The sequence below is a fragment of the Microtus oregoni genome, unplaced genomic scaffold (genome assembly GCF_018167655.1).
Source record: "Microtus oregoni isolate MIOR12 unplaced genomic scaffold, Mior012 000001F_ref0000356, whole genome shotgun sequence".
Lineage (NCBI taxonomy): Eukaryota > Metazoa > Chordata > Mammalia > Rodentia > Cricetidae > Microtus > Microtus oregoni.
In genome coordinates, this window is record NW_024543060.1 from 89,068,298 (window position 1) to 89,095,021 (window position 26,724).

At 45.0% G+C, this 26,724-nt stretch overlaps 1 protein-coding gene across 2 annotated transcripts in view; it reads left to right on the top strand.

The window, feature by feature from the left end:
- The window catches only part of Ano4 (anoctamin 4), a 320,973-nt gene that overhangs the window by 14,984 nt on the left and 279,265 nt on the right, over nucleotides 1-26,724 (top strand). For both annotated transcript variants that reach the window (XM_041677181.1, XM_041677189.1), the window contains exon 3: nucleotides 6,821-7,072. In XM_041677181.1, the coding sequence (XP_041533115.1) occupies nucleotides 6,821-7,072 (252 nt within the window). The remainder of the gene's footprint in view (nucleotides 1-6,820; nucleotides 7,073-26,724) is intronic.

Sequence of the window (26,724 nt, forward strand, 5' to 3'; positions counted from 1 at the left end):
GCGTTCCTCCACCATACAGATTAGGAGACTTGATTTCTTTTGATTTTTTATCCAGTTATTAATATACCCAGGGTTTCTGTACAAGTCTGTCAGACTTGAGGGCCTGCGCCCTGAGACACTAGGCTGTGGCTTTCTAACTGCCCCGCTGGGGAGCTGTATAAGATAACGATGAACCTATAAAGTGGATTTCAGTTCTTTGGATTATGAAGTTGCACGAGTGTATTTGGACATAAAACCAAACGTAGACGCCTTCTGCTATAAACAGGCACACAAATCACCTTGCATTTAAAGATGCTATAAAAGCAAAAGAGCCCCCGCCCCCCTGGTGAGTTGAAGAAGGTGTGGCCTGTGACTTTGCTGGGCTGCAGTAGTTGCTTGCCAGTAGTTGCATGCTAACATGCTAGTAATTGCATGCCAAGATGCTGGTAGTCACACTACGAAGACCTTTGATCCCCGCACAGTACTCCTGTGTGTTTTTGTCACCTGTCTAATCTACTTGAGAATCTGTGACTGCTCACTAGCAAGAGGTCCCTGGGTCTTTATTTGCCCCTCGCCTCTCATGAAGTCTGTGGACCGGCATCACTTCGTTCAGACGCCAAAGCAGAGACAAACACTAAAATGAAAAGAAAGAACTTGGTGCAGAATACGGATTTTTTTTTTTTTTACCGATTTCCTTTAAAATGAAGGATAACGACAATAAAAATATCTTTTGGAGCTCACCCTTCAGAGCTAGTTTGAAACTATGAGATACTTAGAATGTTTCAGAAATATTTGCCAACCAGCAGGAGGCCACAGAGGGAGGGCCTGCAGTCACAGAGCTAGAGGCTGAATGACCCGCACGGACGAGAGAGGATTCTGATAGAGTGAGCTTGCTGTGTTTCCCGTGGGAGAATCTCGTGTCCTGGGCCAGTTACTGGCTGTGACTAGTCTTGACATGAGACAGTAGTAAGTCAAAGGCGTAGGGTCAAAAGGCACATCCTGAGAGAGAGGTATAGGATGGTGTGTGAGGGTGGCCCTGACTGAGTCTGAGGGTGGACAAGTGAGCTCTGGGGTGCTGAGTCGGGGTGACAGTAAATCTAGCCATTGTCAGAGATACAGGGGGCGGGTAGGAAAAGGATACACCAGATACAGTTAGATGCGCTGGGTACAGCCATTGGAGTTTGCATGTGAGGTGTGCATGCAACCCCTTAGAACCCCTTGTAGGGAATTGGAATTGTAGGCAGAGTGGCCAGAGGCTTAATCTCCAGGCACTGTCTTCAGAGAGAGAGACTGGCTGAGTCTTTGGGGTTGTCTGCAATCATGAGAGCACATGAACCTACTGGAGCAGAAGTGTCAGAAAGAATCCAAACTCCGGAAAACCACTCTTGCAAAACCCTTAAACATGTCTTGACTCTTGGCCAACTCCATATTTTTTTATATATTAATTAATTTATTTTTTAGTATGTATACAGTGTTCTGTCTGCTTGTCTGCCTACAGGCCAAAAGAGGGCACCAGATCTCATTGCAGGTGGTTGTGAGCCACCATGTGGTTGCTGGGAATTGAACTCTGGACCTCTGGAGGAGCAGTCAGTGCTCTTAACCTCTGAGCCATCTCTCCAGCCCCATATTTTATGGTAGTTCTCACCCACGTATTAAACGTGTATGAACCCCCGAGGTGATGAACACCAGCGTTCTCCCCAAGAACTGTAGATAGCCCTGGGTGTGCTTTCTGTGCTTTTCTTCATAGTTTTGACTCTGGCAAGGGACGATGTTGATGCTGAACTTTTGTTTTGTTTTCTTCATTCTTATTTTTGCACGTTGGACGTAAAGAGAACCGAGAGCCGCCTGTTGCCACCTTTCCCTCGGCAGCACTGATGAGGCAGGAGGAAGCATGGGCCGGCCCCTGGTGTGACATTCCTGCTACTTGACTCTTTGATGCCAGCTGTTCTTTTGGTTGGCTCCCTCCCCCCAAAATACTTTGACCTCATTGCTGCGTCTGAATTTAGAGTGTCCCATTTACATTTGATCATAATTACGTGACTCTTATTACAGCTCATTTGTATCAATGAAACGGATTAAAATATTTGCTAGTGGACTTCATTTCTGGAGCAAACGTTAGAAAAACCCTCAGTCATGTAGAACAGTTTCTTTTCAACATTAAAAATTGCTAAATATTCGCGATGATTTCGTATAAGAACTGGTAAAACCTGAAATTTTAGGGTTCAGGGTTATTTAGAAACCTTATGTTCGAAATTTGTTTTTGAAGGAAGAAAATACACATAGAGTTATAATGAATACATAGTTAGTTATGGTAAATTTGACAGTATGTGTTTTAGGTAGATATTTATTGTATACAATGTAATATTTGATATATACAAGATATACAATATAATGATACACGTATAATCAGATGATAATTAAGAAAGTTAGCATAGCTATTGGCTCCCAGTTTCCCTTAATTCTGTGTATGGTGTGTGAGGCTAATAGTGACTTTTCTAGCAAATTTGCAGTGTGTAATACAATGTCATTAGCTCTAGATCCTCTGTAGTGGGTTTATCTTTAATAACTAAAACGTGGTGGTCTTTGATCTGCATCTCCCCATTCCTTCCTCCTGTTTCCCTGAACTACATCTTACTCCCTGTTTCTGAGTAGCTGGCATTGTTTGACTTTTCTTCCTTAGAAAGTGGCAGCGTCTCTTTGTTAAAAGGTTCAACAGTGGCCCCTTGTTTATATTTATAAATCTTCCCATTCTTAAATTAAGGGACCCTTCTAGAGCCCTAAACACATTTTTACTGTGTGCTCTGTTCTTGGTAAAGAAGGACTTGAGAAGGTGGAAGGGAAAGAAAGAGACTCGTGTGCATGTTTTCAGTGCTGACCATTTGGTACTGAATCACGGATTGGTGTGTGCTTCCCTGGGGAAGGCTGTTTCTCCTTCAGCGTTCCTTTGTGGTTCTTTGTCAAGGGTTGAGGTCTTGTGAGCCATTTTTCAAGTTTCCTGCCAGACATGTTTACACGACTCTTTCCACTAAAGCTCAAGAGTCTGATGTCTCAAGACACACCTGGTTTTCCTCGAGCCTGGCAAAGCCCCGACCCTCTGACCGTTGCCACTGGGCTGAAGAGATTCTTAGTCTCTCTGTCCTAGTCCTTCTCCGACATCTTGTCAGTGAGAGACAGTGTATTAGTTACTGTTCTGTTGCTGTGATAAAAAAGCATCATGACCAAGGCAACGTAGAGAAGGAAGTGTCTAATTGGTCTCATGGTTCGAGAGCAGTGGTTCTCAGCCTTCCTAATGCTGTGACCCCTTAATAAGCTCCTCATGCTGCAGTGACCCCCAACCTTAAAATTAGGTTGCTGTGATTTCCTAACTGTAACTTTGCTACTGTTATGAATCATAATGTAAATATTTGATGTGCAAGTTAACTGATATGCAACCCCTAAAGGGGTCGTGACCCACAGGTTGAGAACTCCTTTTCTAGAGGGCTAAGGGTCCGGCACGGCAGAGAGGCATGGTGGCAGGAGTGGGCCACCAAGAGCACACATCCTCAACCTCAGGCACTCAGCAGAAAACATGAGCTGGAGGTGAGGAAAGACTATAGACCCTCAAGGTGCACTCCTGGAGCGTACCTCCTCCAGCGAGGCTCCATCTCCCAAAAGTTCCACAACTCCCCAAACCGCCACAAAGTTAGTGGGTAGCTGCAGGTTCCTTTTCCTCATGTCTCTGTGGCCATGTCTCTTTGGCCGTGTCTCTGTGGCTGTGTCTCTGCGCTCCTTTTCCTCGTGTCTCCGTGGCCGTGTCTCTGCGCTCCTTTTCCTTGTGTCTCCGTGGCCGTGTCTCTGTACTTCTTTTCCTCGTGTCTCTGTGGCCGTGTCTCTGCGCTCCTTTTTCTCATGTCTCTGTGGCCATGTCTCTTTGGCCGTGTCTCCGTGGCCGTGTCTCTGTACTTCTTTTCCTTGTGTCTCTGCGGCCGTGTCTCTGCGCTCCTTTTCCTCGTGTCTCCATGGCCGTGTCTCTGTACTTCGTTTCCTCGTGTCTCTGTGGCCGTGTCTCTGCGCTCCTTTTCCTCGTGTCTCCGTGGCCGTGTCTCTGCGCTCCTTTTCCTTGTGTCTCCGTGGCCGTGTCTCTGCACTCCTTTTCCTCGTGTCTCCGTGGCCGTGTCTCTGCGCTCCTTTTCCTTGTGTCTCCGTGGCCGTGTCTCTGCGCTCCTTTTCCTCGTGTCTGTTTGGTCAAGTCTCTGTGCTTCTTTTTCTTTACTGACGCCGGTGCTTGGATCCTTTAATGACCTTCACATGGCCTTTGTTCCGCGCCTTTCTCCCTGCTGCCCTGTGGTGGGGCAATGGAGAGACTAGACAGCGTCAGCCCTGAACCAAGTGGCTAGGAACTTAAGATCTTGGAGGAGGGAAGTGAGAACAAAAGCGCTGTAGAGAGAGAGTAGAAAGGAATTTTGAAGTCAGCTGACGCAGCCTTCGTTTCAAGGGAGCCTCTGCTCACAGTGAGGAATAGGGCCTGGCTGTAAAGTGTGGATAGGGACAGGGTGGTGGGAGTCTATGTCTGAGTGGTGTCTAGCATGGTGTCAGATGGAGCAAACAGACGGTCAGTCTGTGCAGCTTCCCTTCCAGCCCCTTCTGTCTTGCCGGGACTCTCGATCTGTCCTTCCCACACCAGGGCTTTCTTCCCTCACACTTCCGGTCCCTGTACACTAGCACCTTTCCCTAGGCATCAGCTCACCATGCTAATACAGTCCGGGGAAACCAGTGATCAAGAGGAAGTGATGGTTCTGACGTCTTCACTAACATCAGCGCAATCACTACAATTCCCGCTCTACAGACCTTTAATTACCTTGTTTTGCTTTGCCTTCCAGATAAAATCTAGCCTCAGTAGCTTGGCATATCTTATTTTAACCCGTCCTTTTCATTGTGTGTTTTCTTCAGACGGCATACACATTACCTTCCCGTGGTTTCCGATGCAAAAGCCTGCGGAAGCCAGGCGGGCACAGCGGATGGGTGACGGAAGCTGGGGTGAGGTGTTAGGGCGTGTGGGGACTGTGGCAGATTGAGCTCAGTCTCCACGTACAGGAGGTGGAACTCGCGCTACTCTTCCTGACAACTGCCATGTGGTGAGATGGTGCAGCCTTGTTTAATATTCATGAGAAGATCAAGAGGTTTTTTTTTTTTTTTTTTTTTTAATGAGAAGTCAGAAAGTGGCTCTTTTGAGTGAGAACGCTTTAGATTTAGATTTTAGTCACTTTGAATTTTACTTCAAATTTTACCAACTTGACACAAGCTAGAGTCATCAGAGGAAGGAGCCTCAGTGAGGAAACGCCTCAGATCCAGCTGTAAGGCGCTTTCTCGATTGGTGATCGATGAGAGAGGATGCAGCCCATGGTGGGTGGTCCTGGGTTCTATAAAAAGGTGGGCTGAGCAAGCCATGGGAACAAGCCAGTAAGCAGCTCCCCTCCATGGCCTCTGCATCAGCTCCTGTCTCCAGGATCCTGTCCTATGTGAGTTTCTGTACTGAATTCCTTCAGTGATAAACAGCAATGCTGAAGTCTAAGCCAAATAAACCCTTTCCTGCCCAACTTGCCTTTTGGTCATGGTGTTTCATCGCAGCATAGAAACTCTGACTAAGACAGGTGGAATAAACAAATATTTCCACATAACATATTTCTCCCACTGGTTTCTAGATGCCATCTCTGTCTGGAAAGGCTGTGTTCAATGTCACCACCTTCTTCTTCTTCTTCTTCTTCTTCTTCTTCTTCTTCTTCTTCTTCTTCTTCTTCTCCTCCTCCTCCTCCTCCTCCTCCTCCTCCTCCTCCTCCTTCTCCTCTTCCTCCTCCTCTTCTTCTCCTTCCTCTTCTTCTTCTTCCTCTTCCTATTCCTCTTCTTCTTCTTCTCCTTCTCCTCCTCCTCCTCCTCCTCCTCTTCCTCCTTTTCCTCTTCTTCTTCTTTTTTTTCCCCCAAGGCAGGGTTTTTCTGTAGCTTTAGAGCCTGTCCTGGAACTAGCTCTTGTAGACCAGGCTGGCCTCAAAGTCACAGGGATCCTCCTGTCTCTGCCTCCTGAGTGCTGGGATTAAAGGTGTGCGCCTCATCTTTCTTTATGGCCTCACTTCCCCTACATGAATGCCTCTCTCCCCTGAACTCCCAAGGGGAAGTTTTTGTTCTACCATTGATGTTTATTTCATCTTGTTTGTATTGTGGTTAGTTATTGTTTTGGATTCAGACACCCCTGGACTTTCGTTCTGCCTTTGGTGCTTGTGGGCTGCTTAATCTAGGGAAAACTGCTTGCTATTCTCGATATCCACAAAGCTGAAATAGTTCCTAGTGCCCTTTATGCTTGCTGTATGGGTTAGAGACTGTCTATGTAAAGTGTCTAGCATATAGATGACCTTCCACAGGGGCTGGAGGGATGGCTCAGCAGTTAAGAGTGTTTGCAGCTCTTCCTAAGGACGCAGGTTGATTCCCAGCACCTATGTTTGGTGGCTCACAATCGCTCGTAACTCCAATTGCTTGGAATTGGACATGATTGTTGGGCCTTTGTGGACTACTGGGGCATGCACACACACACACACACACACCAAAAACCCTTCATGATCACAAATTTTATCTGCTTTGTTATGGTACATAGAAGGCAAAGACTGAGCACTGAATACACGGTATGTGTTTAATGTGATAAGACGCACACAGTTCATCAAGTGTGACAACAGTTGTCTGTTTATCGTGAGCACGCATCATTTCAAATGGCGGTTGAGTGGACTCGCAACTTAAGACCTTTGAGAAATGCTAAAAGCAACAGTGTATAAGGGTTTCGACCGTGGTTACTGACCTGATCTGTTTATCTCAACAGGCTATGACGTGGCTGGACCTGTTGCAATTGGACTCACCCACTGGAAAAACCCTTATGTGCAAGGCAGACCCACCCTCCCGTCAGATCTGCCCCTCTTCCTCTCCAAAGATGCGGGCATCCCTGTGTATCACCAGTCCTTCTCTCGCAAAGCTGACCTGGCCACACCCCTGTCTTGTCCAGCCTCGCTGTCCATCACCCCAGTGCCTTCCTACAGCAGCAGCAGCCAGGAAACCCTGAGCCAGGACACCACAGGTAGGAGTGATGGCCTCTTTGGAGGGCTTGGCTTATCGAAGGTTCTGGGATGCATTTCTCTGCTGAGCACACCGCTCCTATGCCTGTGTGTGTGTGATGCTCTGGACCCGTGCAGTGTCTCCCTGCGTTTAATCATTTAGCTGGACCGGAAGGGAGGTTGTGCTTGGAGATGAGGGACTGAAGTGTTATTCCATTTGGTAACACCTTTTCTAGGAATCGGCTTTGAGTCAGGGTTCTAAGAACAGCGTGTGGCTTTTTGCTGTTTAATTTCTTTTCAAATAACTTAGAGTCAGTCACTTTACCCCACCAAGACCCCTGTGTCTGGGCTCTTGAAAACCTTTGTGCATGGGTGAAATCTGGTCAGCCAGCTTCCTGCTTTTGAATGGCCAAAGAATTAGGAACAGTTGTTTATTGGTTTTAAACCTATAAAGTCCCACCAGCCATGGCTGCCAAAACATGAGATGACCAAGGACAGTTGACATGCTAAAGTTGATGGGGGAAAGACCATGAAGCCTCAGCACTATACTAAAGACTCGAGGCAACTAAGGAGTGCTGAGAGAAGGAGACATAGTCATCCCCAGGGAAGAGCACACCAACTGGTCACCCAATACCAAGTGGTCAGTCCTGAAAACATGCATACAAGTATGCAAGTAGCTTTATAAAGTATATTATATGTAAAAAATATATTTTATATATATCATATATATACAAATACATATCTGCATATAGCAACAATTATTGAACAAAGAAGTCATAAGTTTGAAAGAGAGCATGGAGATACATGGGAGTGTTTGGAGGGAGGAGAGGGAAAAAAGAAATGCTGTGGATATATTATAATTTCAAAAAAAGTAGTATTTTTTACATCGTAAGAGGTTGGGAAGTTTAATAATAATGTTTTATGACTCATGAAAATTATATAAAATTTGACTTTTAGTTTCTTCCATCAGGTGTTGTTGGATACAGGCAAACTTTTATTTTTGCACAGTCTATGGTAATTTTTACAAAATGATGCAGAATCAAGAATCTGTAACAAATTTTATAGCCCAGAATACCTAATATATTTACTCTCTGGTCCCTTTTCAGAAACGTTTTGCTGACCAATGTGATCTATGTGATCTTGGGAAGCCATAGCACAAATAGCCAAGGCAAAAAAATTTTATGACCTGCCTCATTTGAAGTCAGCTGCAGAAAGTTCCGCCTATACAAAGATGGTACACTTGCTGTCCTTACTTCTGAAGTCTGAGGTGGAGATTTAATTGATGTAAAAATCTATGGTGCTGTATTTTCTTCTGTAGCCACAGCCCTTTGAGATAAGGTCCCCAAGTCCAATATTTAAGCCCTGTTCAGGAAATAAATCTTTGCGCAATGGGGGTCTTTGGCCAGATCAGCAACAGCTCACAGATGCTGCCACCTAGAGACAAGGTGCTGACATTGCAAAAGTTCCAGGTGGTCAAAGACATCAAATCAAATGCCACTTGATAAACCTGGGGAACCCTTGGCCCTACCCCAAGGCCTGCATACTCAGCGCAGGGTGATCCTCAGTGACCTGCGTGCTACAGACTGCGCCTCCTGGGGTTTTGCTTGCTCGCCTTCCTCACATACCATGAGACCATTCCCCCAAAGTCTTTGATGAAATTGCTCAGTTGAAATCTATAGAGTGTTAAGGACCACTTGCGTGGACGTAGCCTTCTTTCTGATCATCCTCACTGAATGTCACGTTTGTAGAGAAATCTGTGTCTAAAGCTAAAAAAATTCTGGGAGTTTGGTTTTTAAATTAATTAATTAACTAATTTGTGTGTGTGTACCTGAGTGTGTGCATATGCACTGTGTGCTAGCAGGTGCCGGCGGAGGCCAAGGATGTAAGATCCCCCAGAAATAGAGTTAGAAGACAGTTGTTGGCGACAGCATGGATGCTGAGAATTGAATGCCGGTCCTCTCCAAGGGCAATCAGTGCTCTTAACTGCTGAGCCATTCCTCCAGCCTCAGGGGTTTGAGTTTATTGTGAAGAAAAATGACCGTGCTTGCTCTAGTTCAATAATAGTTGAAGGCATCGCATGCCTTTTGTGGCCACAGTAAGGAAGGTTGTGGCATTTTTCTACACAGAGGAGAAGGAAACAGAAGCTGTCAGGCGAGTATTTTACATCCCCCATCAGCTGGTCCTTTGTCCTTCCCGGAGAGCGGTGTATGCAGAAGCAATCTGATTTGGGGAAGGAGGTTGCTATTTTTTAACGAACAGGTTTTCAAAAAAAAAAAAAAAAAACAAATGCCTATAATTCTCTTCATTTCAGGGCTTCCCCTCAACATGGTAATGAATTTACCCCGCCCATTATCCCCGTGATCTTTCCGTGTGTCATTTATGTCACCCTGAGCCACACCTCAGGCTGCACGTGGGCCTTTTCTTCTTCACTTATACCAGCTTTAGTACCCTGGGTATTTTGATGTGAGCTATGGCTAACTTTTGGGATCGCTGTATCAGCTGTGGGATAATGGATGTGTCTCTGTCTTGTTCCCAATCTGTGTCGGTTGTAACAAGTAAAACTATCTCTTGGCATCGCCAGATGTCCCCTCAGAGAGTAAAGTCATCTCAGTTGAGATGGATTAACTTACACTAAGTGACCTTGCTCTCTGAATCGCTACCTGATGAAAGGATTCTGGTAACTAACTCACTGACAGTGGGCTCGTGAGCTTTAACCAGTCAGTTCCCCATTACAATGGGTGTCTTTTGCAGACTATGCCTTACTGTCTGAAGAATCATCCCCCCACCAAAGATAGAGCTACTTTTCTCCTAAGATGAAAGTCACATCCTTGACCCCTGTTCTCTCTTAACAGCTCCCAGTTTACACTCTGAAGTCATGTTATTAATAAGATGTCTTCTGTTGCTGAACTCTCAGCCTCTCTATGTATAAGAATATACGCGAACTTGTTCCTCCTGTCATGTCCAGCCCTTCTCCAAGCTCCTATGTCTTACCCCTTTCCCTTTACTGGTCTCCCACTAGGGTTAGGTTTTAGAAAGAGAACATTAGTGAATTATGTGATTTTTATGAGGTTCCTGAGTATCCTCTTTGGTGCAAGGTCCTGAAGTGTGAGATGACTGCTCTTGGTCTCGTTTACCTTGTGCACCGCAAATCTGGGCAGAGCTCTTAAATCTTGACACGAGATGGGAAATACTTTTTCTCCCTTGCTGGTTCCCTACTGGGGCTTTCTAATGGATATAGAAATGTGTGTGAGCTCTGGATTCTCAAGTCGTGCCTACGGGCGGTGATGTAATGAGTTTGTCTAGGGTATACAGTGTCTTAAAACAAGTGCCCAGTTAATAGCATGAATCCAGTATCTTTCAACATATCGTGACCCAGGTACTTTCCAGGTCGATGCCAAAGGAAACATGGAGAAGCTAAATTTTCAGAGGTTGGATGCCTTTAATCATGACCCTGTAACTCGAGCTACTGATGAGGTCTGGGATGCAGAGTAATCTGACCTTGTAGAGAGCTGTCTGTGATACAGGTTGGGGTCTGCCTGTACTTTAGAAGTAGGAGAATGATTTCAAATATTCATTTGACAGAAGAGTTGGCTATGAGAAGCAAATCACTGCGTTTTGTTCGGGTTTCCTGTTTCCCTAAATTAGACTCTTCTTTTCATAATTCAGAGCCGTGCCATTCAGTTTCCAAGTCTAGCATGATTCTGTCAGTTCCTGCTCCTTCTACGGTAATTATTTTGTCTTAGAAAGCTAAAATCACCAGCGAATCCAGGAACAATGAATGGCACGTGGGGACAGAGTCAATTAAATGATATGGTTATGAAGTTCCTTGAGAATTATGATAAGAAACTAAAAAACTTGAGTTCAGCCTGCCTTCGGATGACGTGTTTCAGAATTAAACTTTACGATGTTCCATGAGAGTTGGATTCGCTCTGTCGTCTGAACTCGCGCCACTCAGAGTGCGGTTTGTTGTTGGGAACAGTGTCTGGGTTACAGACCTTGGTGACACTTGGGGACAATGGTCTATGACACACAAGTGAGTGGATGCCATGCGTAGTTTCCAATGCAATAAAAACTGATGTAGGAGGAGGCTGCTTGTTCGTCCCAGCCACCCAGAACCAAAATAACCACACAGAAGCTATATTAAAACACTGCTTGGCCCATTAGCTCTAGCGGCTTATTGGCTAATCTCTTACATATTAATTTAACCCATTTCTATTAATCTGTGTATCACCACGTGGCAGACTTACCAACAAAGTTTCAGCATGTCTGACTCTGACGGCTCCATGGCTTCTCTCTGACTCTGCCCTTCTTCCTCCCAGCATTCAACCTAGCTCTCTCTGTCTACCTAAGTTTTCCTTGCTATGGGTCCAAAGCAGTTTCTTTATTCATTAATGGTCATCACAGCACACAGAGGGGACTCCCACATCAAACTGAAGCTCCTTCCTGCTACAGTGAGCAACGCCACAACCAGAAACAGCTCACCCATCACACTCCCAACCAAGCAGTGCAGATGGTGCCTTCAGATGCAGCATTGGAGACTCCCAGCATCAGCTTTTGACGTGTATAAATGTGTTTGGGTATTGATTCATCGCTAAGATGACTAGAGTCTTTAAAACGAAGGTGGAAACTCTATGGTTTGAATGAGTAATTCTCACACATTGTCACAAACACAGCAAACTGGAGCTTTTGTTAAATTGCAGATCCTCCTTCAGCTGGCCTGGGGAGTTGGTACAGCCCGTGTTTCTAGCTTTTTCCTCAGTGACGTCTGTGCTTCTGGTCTCAGGATGTGGAACTAATACGAGACACAGATTAAAAAAAAGTATGTAGGATAACCACACAGGCAGGTGTTATGAAAGATATGGATGATCTTAAAGAGCTCAGGCAACATTATCTGTGTCAAAGCATGGCCTCTGAGTTTCTAAAACGGCCTTCCAGAAAGGACATTTGCTTCATCCAACAGCTGTAAGTGGAAGGTCTGCTTATACCCTGTGACCAGGAGTTGCTGATTCATGAGTTACGTGTCCTGACTGTAACGTTGTTTAGACAAGGAAACAAAATACCAACAACCATGGCAACTGACTCAAGAGCGATCTTAGCTGTCTGAGCCCCAGTCCACTGGAAACTGAGTCTGAGTTCCGGAGATTACTGAAGTGGTAGTCCTTGGGACTTGGCCCATTTTTGGGTGTCCTATAACAAGGCCTTGGTGCCCTCCCCTCGTTGCCTGGATACAAGCAGCCACAAGAAAGCGGCATGGCCTTGAGTCTTGCTCTTTGAGGGCAGTCCTTCAAAGAGAGAGTTAGCTGGAACCAGTACGGTCAGCATCCATAACAGCTGGTAGACCCCGAGATGGCTCCCATCAGGTTATATATATGGTGACCCAAATGGGAGCGCACAGAAGGGTTCTCGGTGAGAAACTGCAGGCCTGTGTGAGGAGCAGGGTGTGTGATTATCACCGTGTATGATGAAGAGCTGAGCTGAAGTAGGGTGGGGCTTTGAAACGTTTCTAAAATTATTTATTATTGTTTTAGTTATATTTTTTGGGTGCATGTGTGTGTATTGCCTTGTCACCTGGGTGGAGGTAAGAGGACAACTTGTAGAAGTCCTTTCTCTATCCCCATCGTGTGAGACCCAAGGATAGAACTCAGATCTTCAGGCTTGGCTGCAAAGCACCTTCACGTGCCGAGCCGTCTTACCAGTTCCCTAGGCTAGGACGGTTGAGAACCGGTTTATCCGAATCCATTTAGTGAGATTGTGGACACCAGTTGGCAAGTGATTTCGCCTGTCCGCACCAATCACAGAGGCATCAGGAGCTCTGAGGTTTGTTGAGGAGAAACGGCCCAGAATCTGGAGTAATTTCCTAATGCCCAGGAACTGATGAATGCCTGGATTCCCATTCAGTTTCAAGTTTTCTCATTTAAATGGTTGGGAGACGTCCTCTGGCTTCTTTGGCCCTAGCTCTGAGAGTGCATGGAAACTATAGTTTTTTTTTTTAATCTTTATCAGACAAGGAAAAATATAAGTTATTTAGGGTCATGATTGTATAATGGTACTGTTAGTTCAGTTCCCTATTCCAGGTTCTGCGACTCTTTAATTCATCGCTGTTTTTGGGTGCTGGGTGTCCTGGAATGACCCCAATGCATGACTTCTTTCTTTTTGTAGTATACAGGAACAAACCAGCAGAGGGGATAAGTATTAAATAATTACACAAATATGAAGATCTGTTTAGTTCAAAAGACAAAGATCACTGGTAGGTAGACCATAAAACGGAAATTAATTTGGTCTGGTATGGTGGCTTGAACGAAATGACCCCTGTAGGGAGTGGCACTATTAGGAGGTGTGGCTTTGTTGGAGTAGGTGTGACCTCATTGGAGGAAGGGTATCACTGTGGGGATGGGCTTTGAGGTCTCCTATACTCAAGCTGTGCCCAGTGAGACAGTTCACTTCCTGTTGCCTGTGGATCAAAACATAGAACCCTAGGCTCCTTCTCCAGAGCCGTGTCTCCCTGCAGGCCACCATGCTTCCCACCATGATGATAATGGAATAAACCTCTGAAACCATAAGCTAGCCTCAGTTAAATGTTTTCCTTTATAAAAGTTGCCATAGTCGCGGCGTCTCTTCACAGACATTGTCACACTAAGATACCTGAGGATATGGAAGAGCGTGAGGGAACAGCAGTAGATTGAGAGAGAGGAACTTAGGGAAATTTAGTGACAATGTGGCATAGAAGACCGAAGAGCAAGCTGCTGTCCTCAAATCTGATGACCGTCATGTTACCTTTATTTAGAGGACTTGACTCCTTGTGCCTCAGTTTCTCCATCTGTGCAGGGAAGTCATAAGGCCCAAAGAAGAGAAAATAGGCAGATGTGTTTTTGAAATCATAGGCTACAAGCAAAGACCATTGTCCTAGTAGTGAGACCAGCCTACTGATGCCATCCTCCCTTCTGAGTCTGTCTCCTGGGCTGAGCTCATGGACTGACTCTAATTAGTATCTGAATGCTGGGTAGTTACATTCTCTTGCCTCTCTGGAATTAATTTTTTTTTTGTCTAACAACTAGATTAAAAGATGCTTTTATAATATGTCCCACTGCTCCTCCTTTTTCCACCTTCTCTCTCCTGTTCACATACACTAGAAAAGACCTTTTAGGGAGCGATATTCCTGATTTGTCGGATGTGCCAAAAGTTTTTAATCTATTCCATTATGATTTAAAAGTTGGGCTAGTTGGGGTGCAGTAACGTGATGTCACTGCCTACTGATGAGTTCCAGCTTGTAATTTAAACGTTGATCAAGTTAGACAGGACCTATACACATAGCACCTTCTTCTGAAGATATGCAGGGACCCCAGGAGCTATCAGTTCTCGACTATGTGGACATACCACATACTGTGAGTGATTTATGTAGGAAGTATAATTCCACACAAGAAGTGATTGAATTTCCAGCATATAAGACGTTCTCTAATAGGTGGAAGTTCCAGTGTAGAAGAGGTGATTGAATTTCCAGTGTATAAGAAGTGATTTACTTTCCAGTGTATGGGAAGTGATGTAATTTCCAGCGTATAAGAAGCGATTTCTTGTTGAAGACTGGTTATTAGCATTACGTTAAAAGCGTCTCTTGAGCCCAGAATGGTGAGGTGGTTTTCTCATATTGACAAAGCTCTGATCTTGCAAAGGGTCTGTGTTTCCTGACTTTTTCATGGGTTGGGGTGAACGAAGAACCGTGGTGAAAGTTCCTGTCCAGGTAACTGATGTCACAGTAAAACTGCCTACCTAGTATTATGGTTTGGACTTCAAATATCTCCCAAATTTCTTATGTTGAAAGCTTAGTTTTCAGTTGCAGGAGCACGTTGTCGTAAGTCTGTGTTGAATGGTGGATTGGCAACCCAGGTCCCTTCTTTCTTTTGCTTCCTAGCCACCATAATCCGTTTAGCATTTCTCCACCACACATTCCCACTTGGTGGTCAGTGTGATGAGGTCAGGTGACCATGAACTGAACCCTCTAAACCCATGGGCCAAAATGTAACTTTTCTCTTTGGACATTGTTGAACTCAGGAGTTTTGTTATGATGGCTGGAGACAGACTGACATATCAGCCCCCAAATCTCAGTGGTATATAACACAAAACAATATGCTTAAGTATCTAGCCTCCGATGCCGGGTAGGGGTAGCTAGGTAGCTCTGCTTTCAACTTGGCTGGTGCCGGCTGATTCAGACCAACTACGGCTAGAACAATGGGGATGATTCAGCCTTCTCTACCGCCTCATTTTCTAGCAACATGTTCTCGAATGTTCTCACGGCAGTGACAGAGGGGCAAGAGAAGAGGCCACGCTACTCATGCAAACACTAAGCTTGTTCTAGTAACGGACATGCTAAGATTCTATCCTCCGAAGCCACATAATGGGGACGAGCCCAGAGCTGACTAAAAAGGGACAGTATTGTAGCTGACAGTGAAGTCACACGGCCACCAGACTTGGAACTGGGTGTTGTGAACAGTTAGGAATGATGATACAATCTGCTACGTCTGTTTTGTGTTCAAACTGCTGACCTCAAACATCAGATTCATCCTTTCATGGATCCACAGGCTGTCCTGTTTTAAGGGCAAGGAGAGATACACTTGCACAGCCTCCACATGTTATGACCGAGCACCAAGCCGTCAGGCACACACCAACATCCAGCGTCAGATGCCTGCCCCATGCTCTTGAACTTCCTAGCCTCCAGAATCATGAGCCAAATAAAACTTCTTTATAAATGTAAAAAAAACAAAAACAAAAAACAGGTATTCAGGTCAAGTCTCTAATCAGAGTTCTTGGGGGTGGTTCCGAGGACTCTGTTCCCTTCTCCATTCCTTATGTACAGTACCTTCCTCCTTCTTGTTCCTTCCCAGACCTTCTTATGGAAGCCTTTCCTTCTCGCACAGGCGTCTTAGCAAAGCAGATGCCCGCAGATTGCCTTCCTGTTAGTACATGAGAAGAGCCAGGGCCTACCTGGAGCTTAGCCATGGGGATAATGTAAATGAAGTCACAACACACGCCAGATAGCTCACTCTCATGTTCTGCAGTTCCAAGAGATTTGTCATTGCCTTGCAGTGTTTTTGACTTGATTCATGATGTGATACATCTAAACGAGACATTTTAATGAGTAAAGCTACCACTGGTATGTATAAAAAGATTGTCTTTTGATGCAGCTTTTCTCCTAAGATACTGCTCTGGATCTCTAGCTCTCTCTTGCACTGCTTTGCTGTGTAGTCTCATAAAGACTCGTCTGTGTCTGTGCTCTCTGTTTCGACAGCAGCATCCCCGTCTCTCCTGTTCTGAACGGGGAGCAGACTCACAGTCATTATCTGTCCCTTATGGAATAATGGCCATTATCCAGGCAGACACTGAAATTGCTCTTTACCCATTTTCTGGGCAGGTTCTTTGCTGAGGACTGGGGACTGCGGGACTGACTAAGCCATGACTCTCTTTGAAGCTCAGCATTTAGCTGAGGAGGTGACTTGTGACTACACAGCTCAATGCAATGGGGGCTATGCACAAAGTGTTCTCCTCTGCCCCTGAACACATCCAATTGCTCATCAGTTCTTGCTCATTCTGCCCCCGAGAGGCTCTTCAGATCCTACCCTCTCTTCTTTTCCCCTTACAATGGTTCAAGGCTTTATACTGTTTCCCCAGTGGGGCAGCAGCCTCTTGTCTGGTCTCTCTGCTTTCCCTCTTTTCTCAGGGACCCAACGGTTTTCCACTTGCTATCATAATCTACAACATTGATCTAAATCTCTTATTTCTTGGCTTAGAAATAATCATTGAGGGCAGAAAGTTTCTTAGTAAGTTATGAACACAATTATCAAATTCAGAGAAAATGCTCGAAAGCTTGCAAGAAATGGCTGTGGCATTATTATTCACATCGACCAAGGGTGGATCCAGCACACGACGCATCAACTGCTTATTAGTGTATAACAAGATATTATATGTCTGTACCGTGTAATATTAGTAAAAAAAAAAGGGGGGCAGTGCTGGGTGTGGTGTAATCTCAGCACTTGAGAGGCCTAGGCAGGGGATTTCTGTGAGTTCAAGACCAGCCTGCGCTTTATAGTAAGCACTTGTCTGAAAAGACAAAAAGAATATAGGATGAATGCCACTATGTACTGCAATAGAGGTGAGCCTCAAAAATGTTATTCTAAATGAAATAAGCTAGCCATGAAAGGCCAAAGAGTACGGTTCCATTTATACAGTTTCCAGGACTGGTGAATCTATAGGGAAAGAAAGCAAAGTCTTAGTTCCCAGGGTCTTGAGGAGGGGAGAATGAGAAGTGATTGGTCAGTGTGTTTTGAGATGATAAAAACATTCCAGGACTAGATGAACTAGATAGTGTTGATAATATCACAATTATATATATTATGAATAATATATAGCACATATATAACATATATATAATTGTGATATACAGATACACACACATACACACCATTGTGATATACAGATACACACACATACACATCAGTGTTCTTTAGAGGAACAGAACTAATAGTTTATATCTGTGCTATAAGGAGATTTACTGGTATGACTTACAAACTGCCTGAGACTGTGTAGTCCAACAATGTCCATTTTTGTGCTGGAGAGGCTGAGAACCAGGTCCATGAAGCCGGTTCTCATCAGCCTCAGTCTAGAGCTGAAGGCACGGGAGATTCCTAGAGGCTCTGGCCTCTAGTCCACACTAGACCCTGAGGAGGCTGGGTTCTGATGTCAGTGAAGGATGGTAGCAACAGCGGGCAGCCCCAGCAGCACAGGGGCTACTCGTCAGCAAGAAATGAAGGCCCATAGAGCAGGCAACATGGTTCTGCTTTGGTCCTCTTGCCACCCGGGTCTGGGTCACCACCAGAAGGTCCAGCCCGATCTAGACCTTAATTCTTCCATGATGTTGATCCTTCCCGGAAATGCCTTCACAGACCTTCTCAGAGGCATGTCTTTTAGTTAACTCCAGATCCAATGATGTTGAGATTCAAAGATAGTCACTAATTCAAATCACGCTCACTAGTGGTAAATTTCACATTAGTTAGCGCAATAAAATAAATGCAGTCCCTCTCCCTGAACATGCCGAGACCTCCATCAAGAGAGTCCCCAAGTCTGTGCTTCCTAAGCATCAACTTCCAGATCCTCCTAGTCTGTCCTTGCTTTCTGGTTAACCTTGTGGTCCCCAAACATCCTGGCTTCCAGGTCTCTCCATGGTACTAGGAATACCCTTTGCTTGTGCCAAACTTGCCCTTGTAGTGTTGTTGTCTGCTTGAGGGAGCCACGTCCGGTTCAGAAGCCAGTTCCTCTGTGAGGGCCTCCCTGTACCACCTCACCCTTCTGTCCTGTCGTCACATAGCCCCTGATTTAGTTGTCACAGAGAATCCCAGCTGAGTGTATCTCTCTACTATACAGGACAGTAAGTATTGTCAGATGAATAAGATGTCCTTCCGGTCTTGTGTGTGATACACAATAGTTGGTTAATAATGACTGGATGCCATGGCTTGGCAATTTCAGTCTTCGTTTAAATCTGCCTTTTAAACTAACGCTGTATTCCGTAATTCACAAACTCTGTAACAACCACTACACTTCAATTATGACCTTTCTTTGTTTATAGTTGTGGAACTAATTGATTACGTTGGTTTAACTGACTTCTCTGCAGGTCATTAGCACCCGCTCACCTCAGATGTTTGTCATCTTGGCAGGTGGAGCTCTCCCCTTAATCTCCCCCACTCTCACAGTTACTGATATTACTACTGATACTTTCTACCCTCTCCCTTCTCTGTTCTTCTCACTGTCAGAGGACAGCTTAGATGGAGGGTACATTTACTATTTTACTAGAGGATCATGGGTCTTTGAATGATAGTTGGCAAAGACTTCTAAGTGGTCAAACGCTTAGTCTCCAGTTGGGGTCTCTCGTGTTAGCATCATTATTACTATTATTGTTATTTTCTCAAGTGCTAAGATCTATTTTTCTTATTAAATGTGCATTCGTGGTGCTGGGGAAATGCCCAGTGGGTACAGTTCTTGTTTAAACATGAGGACCTTAATTTGTACCCTCAGCCTCCACGGAAAAACTGTGCACGATGACTCCTGGCTGTAATCTCAGTGTTGGGAGCAGTGTGGGTAGGAGGGGCCCGCGTTGATCTCAGGGGTTTGCGGGCCAGCTTAGCCTAGCTGAGGTGTGAGTTCCAAGTTTAGCAAAGAGACCTTGTTTCAAAAACATAGGAGGAAGATGATAAAGACCCCTGACAGCCACTTCTGGCTCTCCCACCACACACATACATAAAAACATTTGTGGTGAGCATACCTGTGCATACACATTCACACCACAGTGCAATCACAGAGTTTTAAAGGATATATCTAAGTGTTTTTTACACCATCCATACACACCGTCTTCACTGATGTTCAGTAGAGTTAAGACTGCTAAAGAAAATGTTTTTGATGCTGTTTCCCAACTAATTTTAGAAGGTTATGTATACCCTGCAATGTATTATAGTTTGGAGTCTTCGTAAACAGCAGATGAGCAAAGATTGGGGGTGAGATGGAAGTTACCATTTAGATTTGTGCATGGATCATTTTTTTTTGCAGTGTTACTGGTGGTGGAACAAACATTGCCCAGGGAGTCACATAGAAAGACAGGAAATGAAGTGACACATTTGTTTCTACTCCATCCAGTATCTGAGGTGTTTTTTAAAAGTCATCTTTTAAAAGAACCACCATATCTTGAAAGATTCAGTTGTTCCTCTGACTGAGAAATAACCGCCACCTCCCATCTCAGAAGAGTAGCGAACCAGAAAAAAAATCCGAGTTATCTATTTTGCTTGGCCGCTCCTTTTCTCAGCCTAGCTAAGTAAATGTAGGGATGATAATCATCCAAACGTCGTTATGTTTTTGTAAGGGCTCAGAGAACTACACAATATAAAACTCGTAGAAGAGCGTTGGCACACACTCATTGCGATAATTTTATGACCATAAATCTTAATTAGTGCAATATTTATCGAACACCTCCCGTGTGCATGCCTTTGTGCTAAACGCTGTGGGTATTTGGAAGGATGAAAATGTAGGATTCCTGGTCCTTTTGGCACGGAGAGAAGAGAAGACAGTTACATAAATAGTTATGATTCAAGGCTTATGATTCACTGTGATTCGGGAGTGTGCCTGCATCCCGGGCCACCCCTCCCCGCCCTCCCTCCTCTGGTCCATGCCCACTCTTCACAGCCATGGCCCGTCTCCGTGGCCCGTCTCCGTGGCCCGTCTCCATGGCCCGTCTCCATGGCCCGTCTCCATGGCCCATCTCCGTGGCCCATCCCTTTGACCTCTTCAGGGATTTCAGTTTTCTAAATTGTTCTCTCCCACTTTCCTTCCTTTAGCACCAACGGTCCTTCAAGTTCTACAGCTTATATACAGGTAGAGTAAGTGCCCCGTCTACAGCTACAACAAATGAGCACGAAACCGGCAGGAAACACAGAGTTACCTCCAGAGAGAGTCCTCTGCCCTTTCCTTTATATTCCGTTTCTGTCACAGAGCAATGGCCCTCTTCAGTTTTTCTGCCTCCCATCCATTCCCACCTCTGCATTTGGTACCTCCCTCATAGAGGATGCCGGCGTTTACATAGGACGTGAGCCCAGGAGGTTGTCGGTGACGTCCTGGCTGCCAATTCCAAAAGATAACTTTCCATTCTTGCCTTCTTCCACTCTCTGATGGGTATTTCTTTTTAAGCAATTATTTTTATTTTATTTTTTTATTTTTTTGATTTAAAAACTATATTTTATTCTTTAAACAATGATAATAGAAAAAAACTAATCTGTTCCCGCTTAAGACAAGAAACATTTCTGCATGCTTTGAATGGTGACTAACTGAATTTTTATATATTTATTTATTTTACATTATTTTTTATTTTCCAATATTTTTTTATTAAAAATTTCCGCCTCTTCCCCACCTCCCTTTTCCCTCCCCCTCCCCCGACTCCTCACCCCCCCACTCCCCTCCCCCTCCCTCTCCAGTCCGGGAAAAAATTATTTTTATTTTTTAAATTGTATGTCTATGGGTAGATTTGTGCCTGGGTATGGGTGACTGAGTGTAGCCCAGGGAAGCCAGGGACATTGGATTCTGTAGAGCAAAAGCTACAGGTGGTTTTTAAGTAGTCCAGTATGAGTGCTGGGAATTGAACCTAGCTCTGCAGGAGTGAGCGGTACGTGCTCTTAACCATGGGCTGTCTCTCCAGACTCTCTGATGGCTATGTCAACGTTTGAGAACTTTCTTTCTTAAAGCACCTCAGCTTCGGGTTCGGTCTCAATTCTCTGTTCTGCCTCTTACTATTCTTTACTCCTTTCCTGCATGTCCCTTAAAGTCTGGATATCCAGAGTGTGTGCCCCAGGCTGTCTTCTCTTGCTTTCTCAGCCCTTCTGGTCTTGTCTGCTACCCCTGTTTCGCCAGCAGCCTGCCTTCTGCACTTTGGGCTCAGACCACTCATTTGATCTTTCCCAACTCCCTTCTCGCATGCTCCATCGTAATGTCTCTCACACAAACCAATTCAAGTTAACCAAAAACCCATCTTTTGGCCCCAGTCTCATTTCTGTCCATACTGTATTTTCTATCTTGGTGAATATCCCCAAGACAGAAGCCTAGACTAGCCATAGGTTTTCTTCTGCCCTGCTCATCATATTGAAATGGTATTGAGGGAACCTATCCCTCTGTCCACATCCTGACCATCCCCACAGTGACTCAAAGCCTCCACACCTTCAGTTAGGCCAAGACTTGGTTTCTAGTCTTCCTTGGAGTCGGTTCTATCTATCCTCTACAAGGCTGTTGGATAAATCTCTCCAAAGGGAACATTTAGGTGTGTCACTTCCTTCTAAAAAATTAGTTCCATCTTTCTAATCTTTCTGGTTGGCCTCTGCTTGTTCTTTCTATTCCTGTATCTGATGGATTCTATCTGCTCTCACGTCTCTAGCCTAAGATAAGCCTGAGAGTTAAGACCCTGAGTCCTGTATGCCAAGAACTATAGTCTTATGGTAATCCTTGTACTTATGGAGCTGAGTGGCCACTGGAGACTTTGCATTAGAGAATGCTGATTTCCACAGTGGGAGGGATCTTTGAAGGCTACTGAGTCCACGCCCTCTACTGATCTCTGAACACGGACTGCCAGTTTGTCTGTTCTTTGTTCTGACGGTTAAGATGAGAGTGGTATTAGCTCCCATGCAGGCATATTGTGAAGTCTGAAGCAGCTGTCAAATCTGTCAAGAAAGATTGTCTCATCTTCTACATACATTCCTTTCCTGTTATGGTTTCTGCCAATTTTCCTTCTATAAGATCTTCATCAATATAAATTTTATACTTTTTACCCAATTTAAACTGATTTCCTACTTTCTTGAGGTTTCTATATATTTTTAATTTTTTTGTTATTTTATTTTGTCATATATTACATTCCGATTGAATTCCTCTCCTCCTCTTGGTGCCCCTCCCAGCTTCCCTGTCCCTGAGATCCCCTCCTCCATTTCCCTTCAAAAACAAGAGCAGGCCTCTCAGGAATATCAACTGAACATGGCATAGCAAGTTACAATAAGACGAGGCCCAAACCCTCATATCAAGACTGGATGAGGCAACCTTGTACTAAAAGGTATAAGCACGGTGAAAACAGTCAGAGATACTCCTACTCCCACTGTTAGGAGGCCCATGAGAACACTGTGTTACACAACTGTAACATATATGCAGAGGGCCTGTGCAAACCCATACAAGCTCCCTGATTATTGCTTCAGTCTCTGGGAGCTCCTATGATCCCTGCTTAGTTGGATTATGTAGATTGTGTTCTCATGGCATCTTCCACCCCTTTGGCTCCTACAACCCTTCTTTCTCTTCTTCTTTGGGCTTCCTCTGGCTCTGCCTAGTATTTGGCATCTCTGCATCTGCTTCCATCAGTGACTAGATGATGTCTCTCTGATGGCAATTGGACTAGGCACCAGTTTATGAGTATAGCAGAGTATCATTAGGAATCATTTTATTGACTTTTATTTTTTTGCCAGATGTGTTTAGTTCTCTCCTGGGTCTTTGGGCTGGTCACCCTCTGTTTCTTGGCCATCTAGGCAGTGCCAGGCATGGACGATCTCTCATGGCATGGGCCTCAAGTTGGACCAATCACTGGCTGGTGACTCCCACAAGTTCTGTGCCACCATTACCAGCACATCTTGCAGGCAGGTCAGGTTAGGTTGAAGGTTTTGTGGCTGGGTTGATGATCCAGTCCCACGGCTAGCCTTGCCTGTTTATAGAAGATGATGGTTCAGGCTTCTTATCCCCCATTATTAGACTTCACTGATGTCACTCTCAGGTTTCAGGGAGTTTCCACTGCCCTAGAATTTCACGCCACTTTCCAAATGGCCCCGCCCATTCCAGTCATCTTTCTCAGTACTCTCTTCCTCGACTCCCCCATCCACTGCCTGACGCCTCCAACATCTGCCCAATCCTCTCCATCTACCTTCCTTCCTTCATGTGTCCTTCCACGATGCATGAACCACTCCACTTCTCTATCTCTCCTACTTTCCCACTCCATATTTCCTTAAAATGATGGGGCCCACATGCCCAGTGCCTTTAGGGGGCAGGACCCTGGCTATCTTCCTGCCAGCCTGGGCCTCAGGACCGGGTTGACTTTCTTCTCACCTGTCGGTGGGGAGCTTGAGGGTCCCAGAGGGATGGACCCAGTCTGAGCGGACCTGCATGGGATAGATGTGGCTGTCTTCCTCTACTTTACTTTCTTTAAGACTCTCTCTTCTGAACCTGGAGCTTACCAATGCGGCCAGACTGGCTGCCAGCAAGTTCTAGGCATCCCCCTGTCTCACCTCCTCACCATTTGGATTACAGCTGTGTGCTGTCATGTCTAGCTGTTTTATGTGGATTTTGAGGAACTGAACTCAAGACCTCATGCTGGTAGAACAGTGGCCCAGAGCCCCCAGACTATTGATTTTATCCTGTGTATTTATTAAGCACTTGCTGTATGCCTCATGAATGGTAAATATATTTTCCGAGCTATGCATCGACTAAGCTGGAATTATTATTATTTTTTTTTTATCATGACTGAGGCCAGAGTCAGAGGAAAGTGAGTCTTGGCACAGTCCTGCCATTTTTATTTTTCTTCTTTCTCTTGTTATCGGAGATATCAGGAAAATCTTGACAAAGCTCTGATGATGGAGTCCTCTGGTCAGTATGGCTCAGCAGACCTGGTAGGTGCCCGAAATCCTCAACACGGCTAATGGGTGCAACCTACACCGTTTCCCTTCTCTTCTGGAAATTTAGAACTTCATGCCAAATTTAAAACTTGAGTCAACACAAACAGTGTTTTTGTTTCTTCGTACATTTGTTAGGAGGACTCTGGGATGTGAGATACAGGCCAAGGCTGGGCTATGCCTTCTTTAAAAAATTCATTTCATGATGGAGCCTTCTAGAACCGCGCTTTCCTGGACTCCTTCTCTGGGCCTGTTTCGGGGGCTCCTTCCCATAGTGCTGCAGCTTTTCTTCTTTTGCCTGCATATGAAGATTTTACCACTTCACTGTGCCATTTTTTTGCTGAATAATTTTCCATTGCTTTCTCTTTATTCACTCTTAGACATTTTATTATGAACTGTTTTTAGATATTAAAGATATTAAAATCAATATATCTTCCAAATTGGAGGAGGTTTTTCTCTTTGCTTTCTGTCCGGGCCATAAGAGAACCCAATTCAAGTAAGACTGAGGTCTCAATTTGGACAATAATACGTCACCGAAGTGTGCTGGTCCAGGAGGAGGGGAATAAATGAGGTTAGAATTGCTAGTGTCTTTGACATCTGACCACATTACACCTTCTCAGTGGAGAAACATGGCTTTCTTGGAAACGGCCAGAGACAAGGCAGATAGATAATTCAAGAAAATCCTCTACCTGGCACATCTGCATGGAAGTCTGGAGATGGGAGGGTCGGGTGTAAGAACTTGTCTCTGGCTGTAGGTGGTACTGTCGTCAAAGAAACACGCAGCCGGGCTTCCTGCTCAGCCTGGGGAGGTCTCAGTCCCTTCCAGAACCTGTTCCTTAATTTCTCTGGAGGTCAGACACTAGACCAAGAAGGATGGGCGGTGCTGGGGAGGGCGTGTCCTGAACACCCAGCCTGTCCCACGACTGATGCTAACCTGTGCCTTCAGAACTCTTGATAATCAGTTTCCACACCCGCAGGAAAGGAGGGAGTGCCTACGTGGTTCATTGCTGGGTCCCAGACACTAAAATTGTGTTCAGATCCCAGCATGTGTCCTGTGGATGTTCACCAAGTGGATCAATGCTGCTTCCCACTGAGCCTCCAGAGCAGCCACTTGGGGTGCTGTTTTGTACTGAGTTTTCTCTTACAGTTGAGAAGCCTGTACCGACAGGTCTCACTGCGATTAAATAACTTGCCCGAGACATGTTTAATTGCACGGAGACCCGTAGATACAGGTTTCTCATCTGTAAGAGAAAACTAGGTTCCTAGGGCTATAAACATGGGGCTCCTCTAGAATATGCTTCTGTGCTTTTCCCGTGGCTTTCTGTGTGCAGCATCCTTCACTGGGGATTTATTTTTAACTTTTGCTCAGTTTCAGCGATCGAGTCCACATGGTTCGAAGAGTCTGAGACCATTGACCGGAAACCCACCGGCCTGGTGGCACACTCTCATTTCAGGGGACAGTCACTGTCTTATATCCTACTGAACCCTGTAGTCTGAAGCGGCTTATTCACAACACATATAAAATAGGAAAATGCATACATGCACACAGCTACTTCCCAGGAAGGCTCAAGTCCCCCTGGAGGTATTTGTTGATTGGTTAAACATTCCCTTGTCTCCCTGCTCCCCCTTACATCATGTCTTTCTTCTTCGACAGGTTCTTATAGGAGCTAGTGTGCAGGGGACTCCAGTTTTAATTTGGATTACTTCACATGGGCGCTATTATTTTAGATCATGTGGGTTTTTGTGAGCTGGCCTTAAATTTGGTCAATACTTACAATACTGTTCATCAAATCATAAGTCCTCCTTACAGTGATTGAACACATGCCAGGTTCTCATGTAAAGTGGACACACAGTCATGTAGAACTTGTTTTCTGACTTCTAAGCAAGGAAACAGAAGCTACTTTCTCTCTGCGTGTCGAACTGTGTTAGGCATCTAAGATCTGCGCGTAGGACTGTGTGTTACACATCTAAGATCTGTGCGTAGGACTGTGTGTTACACATCTAGGATCTGCGCGTAGGACTGTGTGTTACACATCTAAGATCTGCGCGTAGGACTGTGTTACACATCTAAGATCTGCGCGTAGGACTGTGTTACACATCTAAGATCGACATGTCGGACTGTGTGTTACGCATCTAAGAGAAGCCACAAAACCTGGTTTCTTGTTGGATTCACAGTCTCCTGAGGACGTTAGCTGTAGGCTGCATTTAAGCGGGACATCCCCTGACAACCGTGAGTGACTAGGGTGGTTACAGGTGACCATTTTTATTCATATCCTCCTTTGGGGTATCACTTAATCAAACGTGTTCTAGAATGAATGGTTCCAATTATGGGTGAAGCTCAAGCTCATAGTATTGATCACTGTTCTTTGAGGATAACAGGTGAGTCAAGCGGCTGTTGTTGATTGTGGATGAGTTCATGGAAGTGCTTGCCTGATTATGCTATCCTAACCATAGCTTTTGTA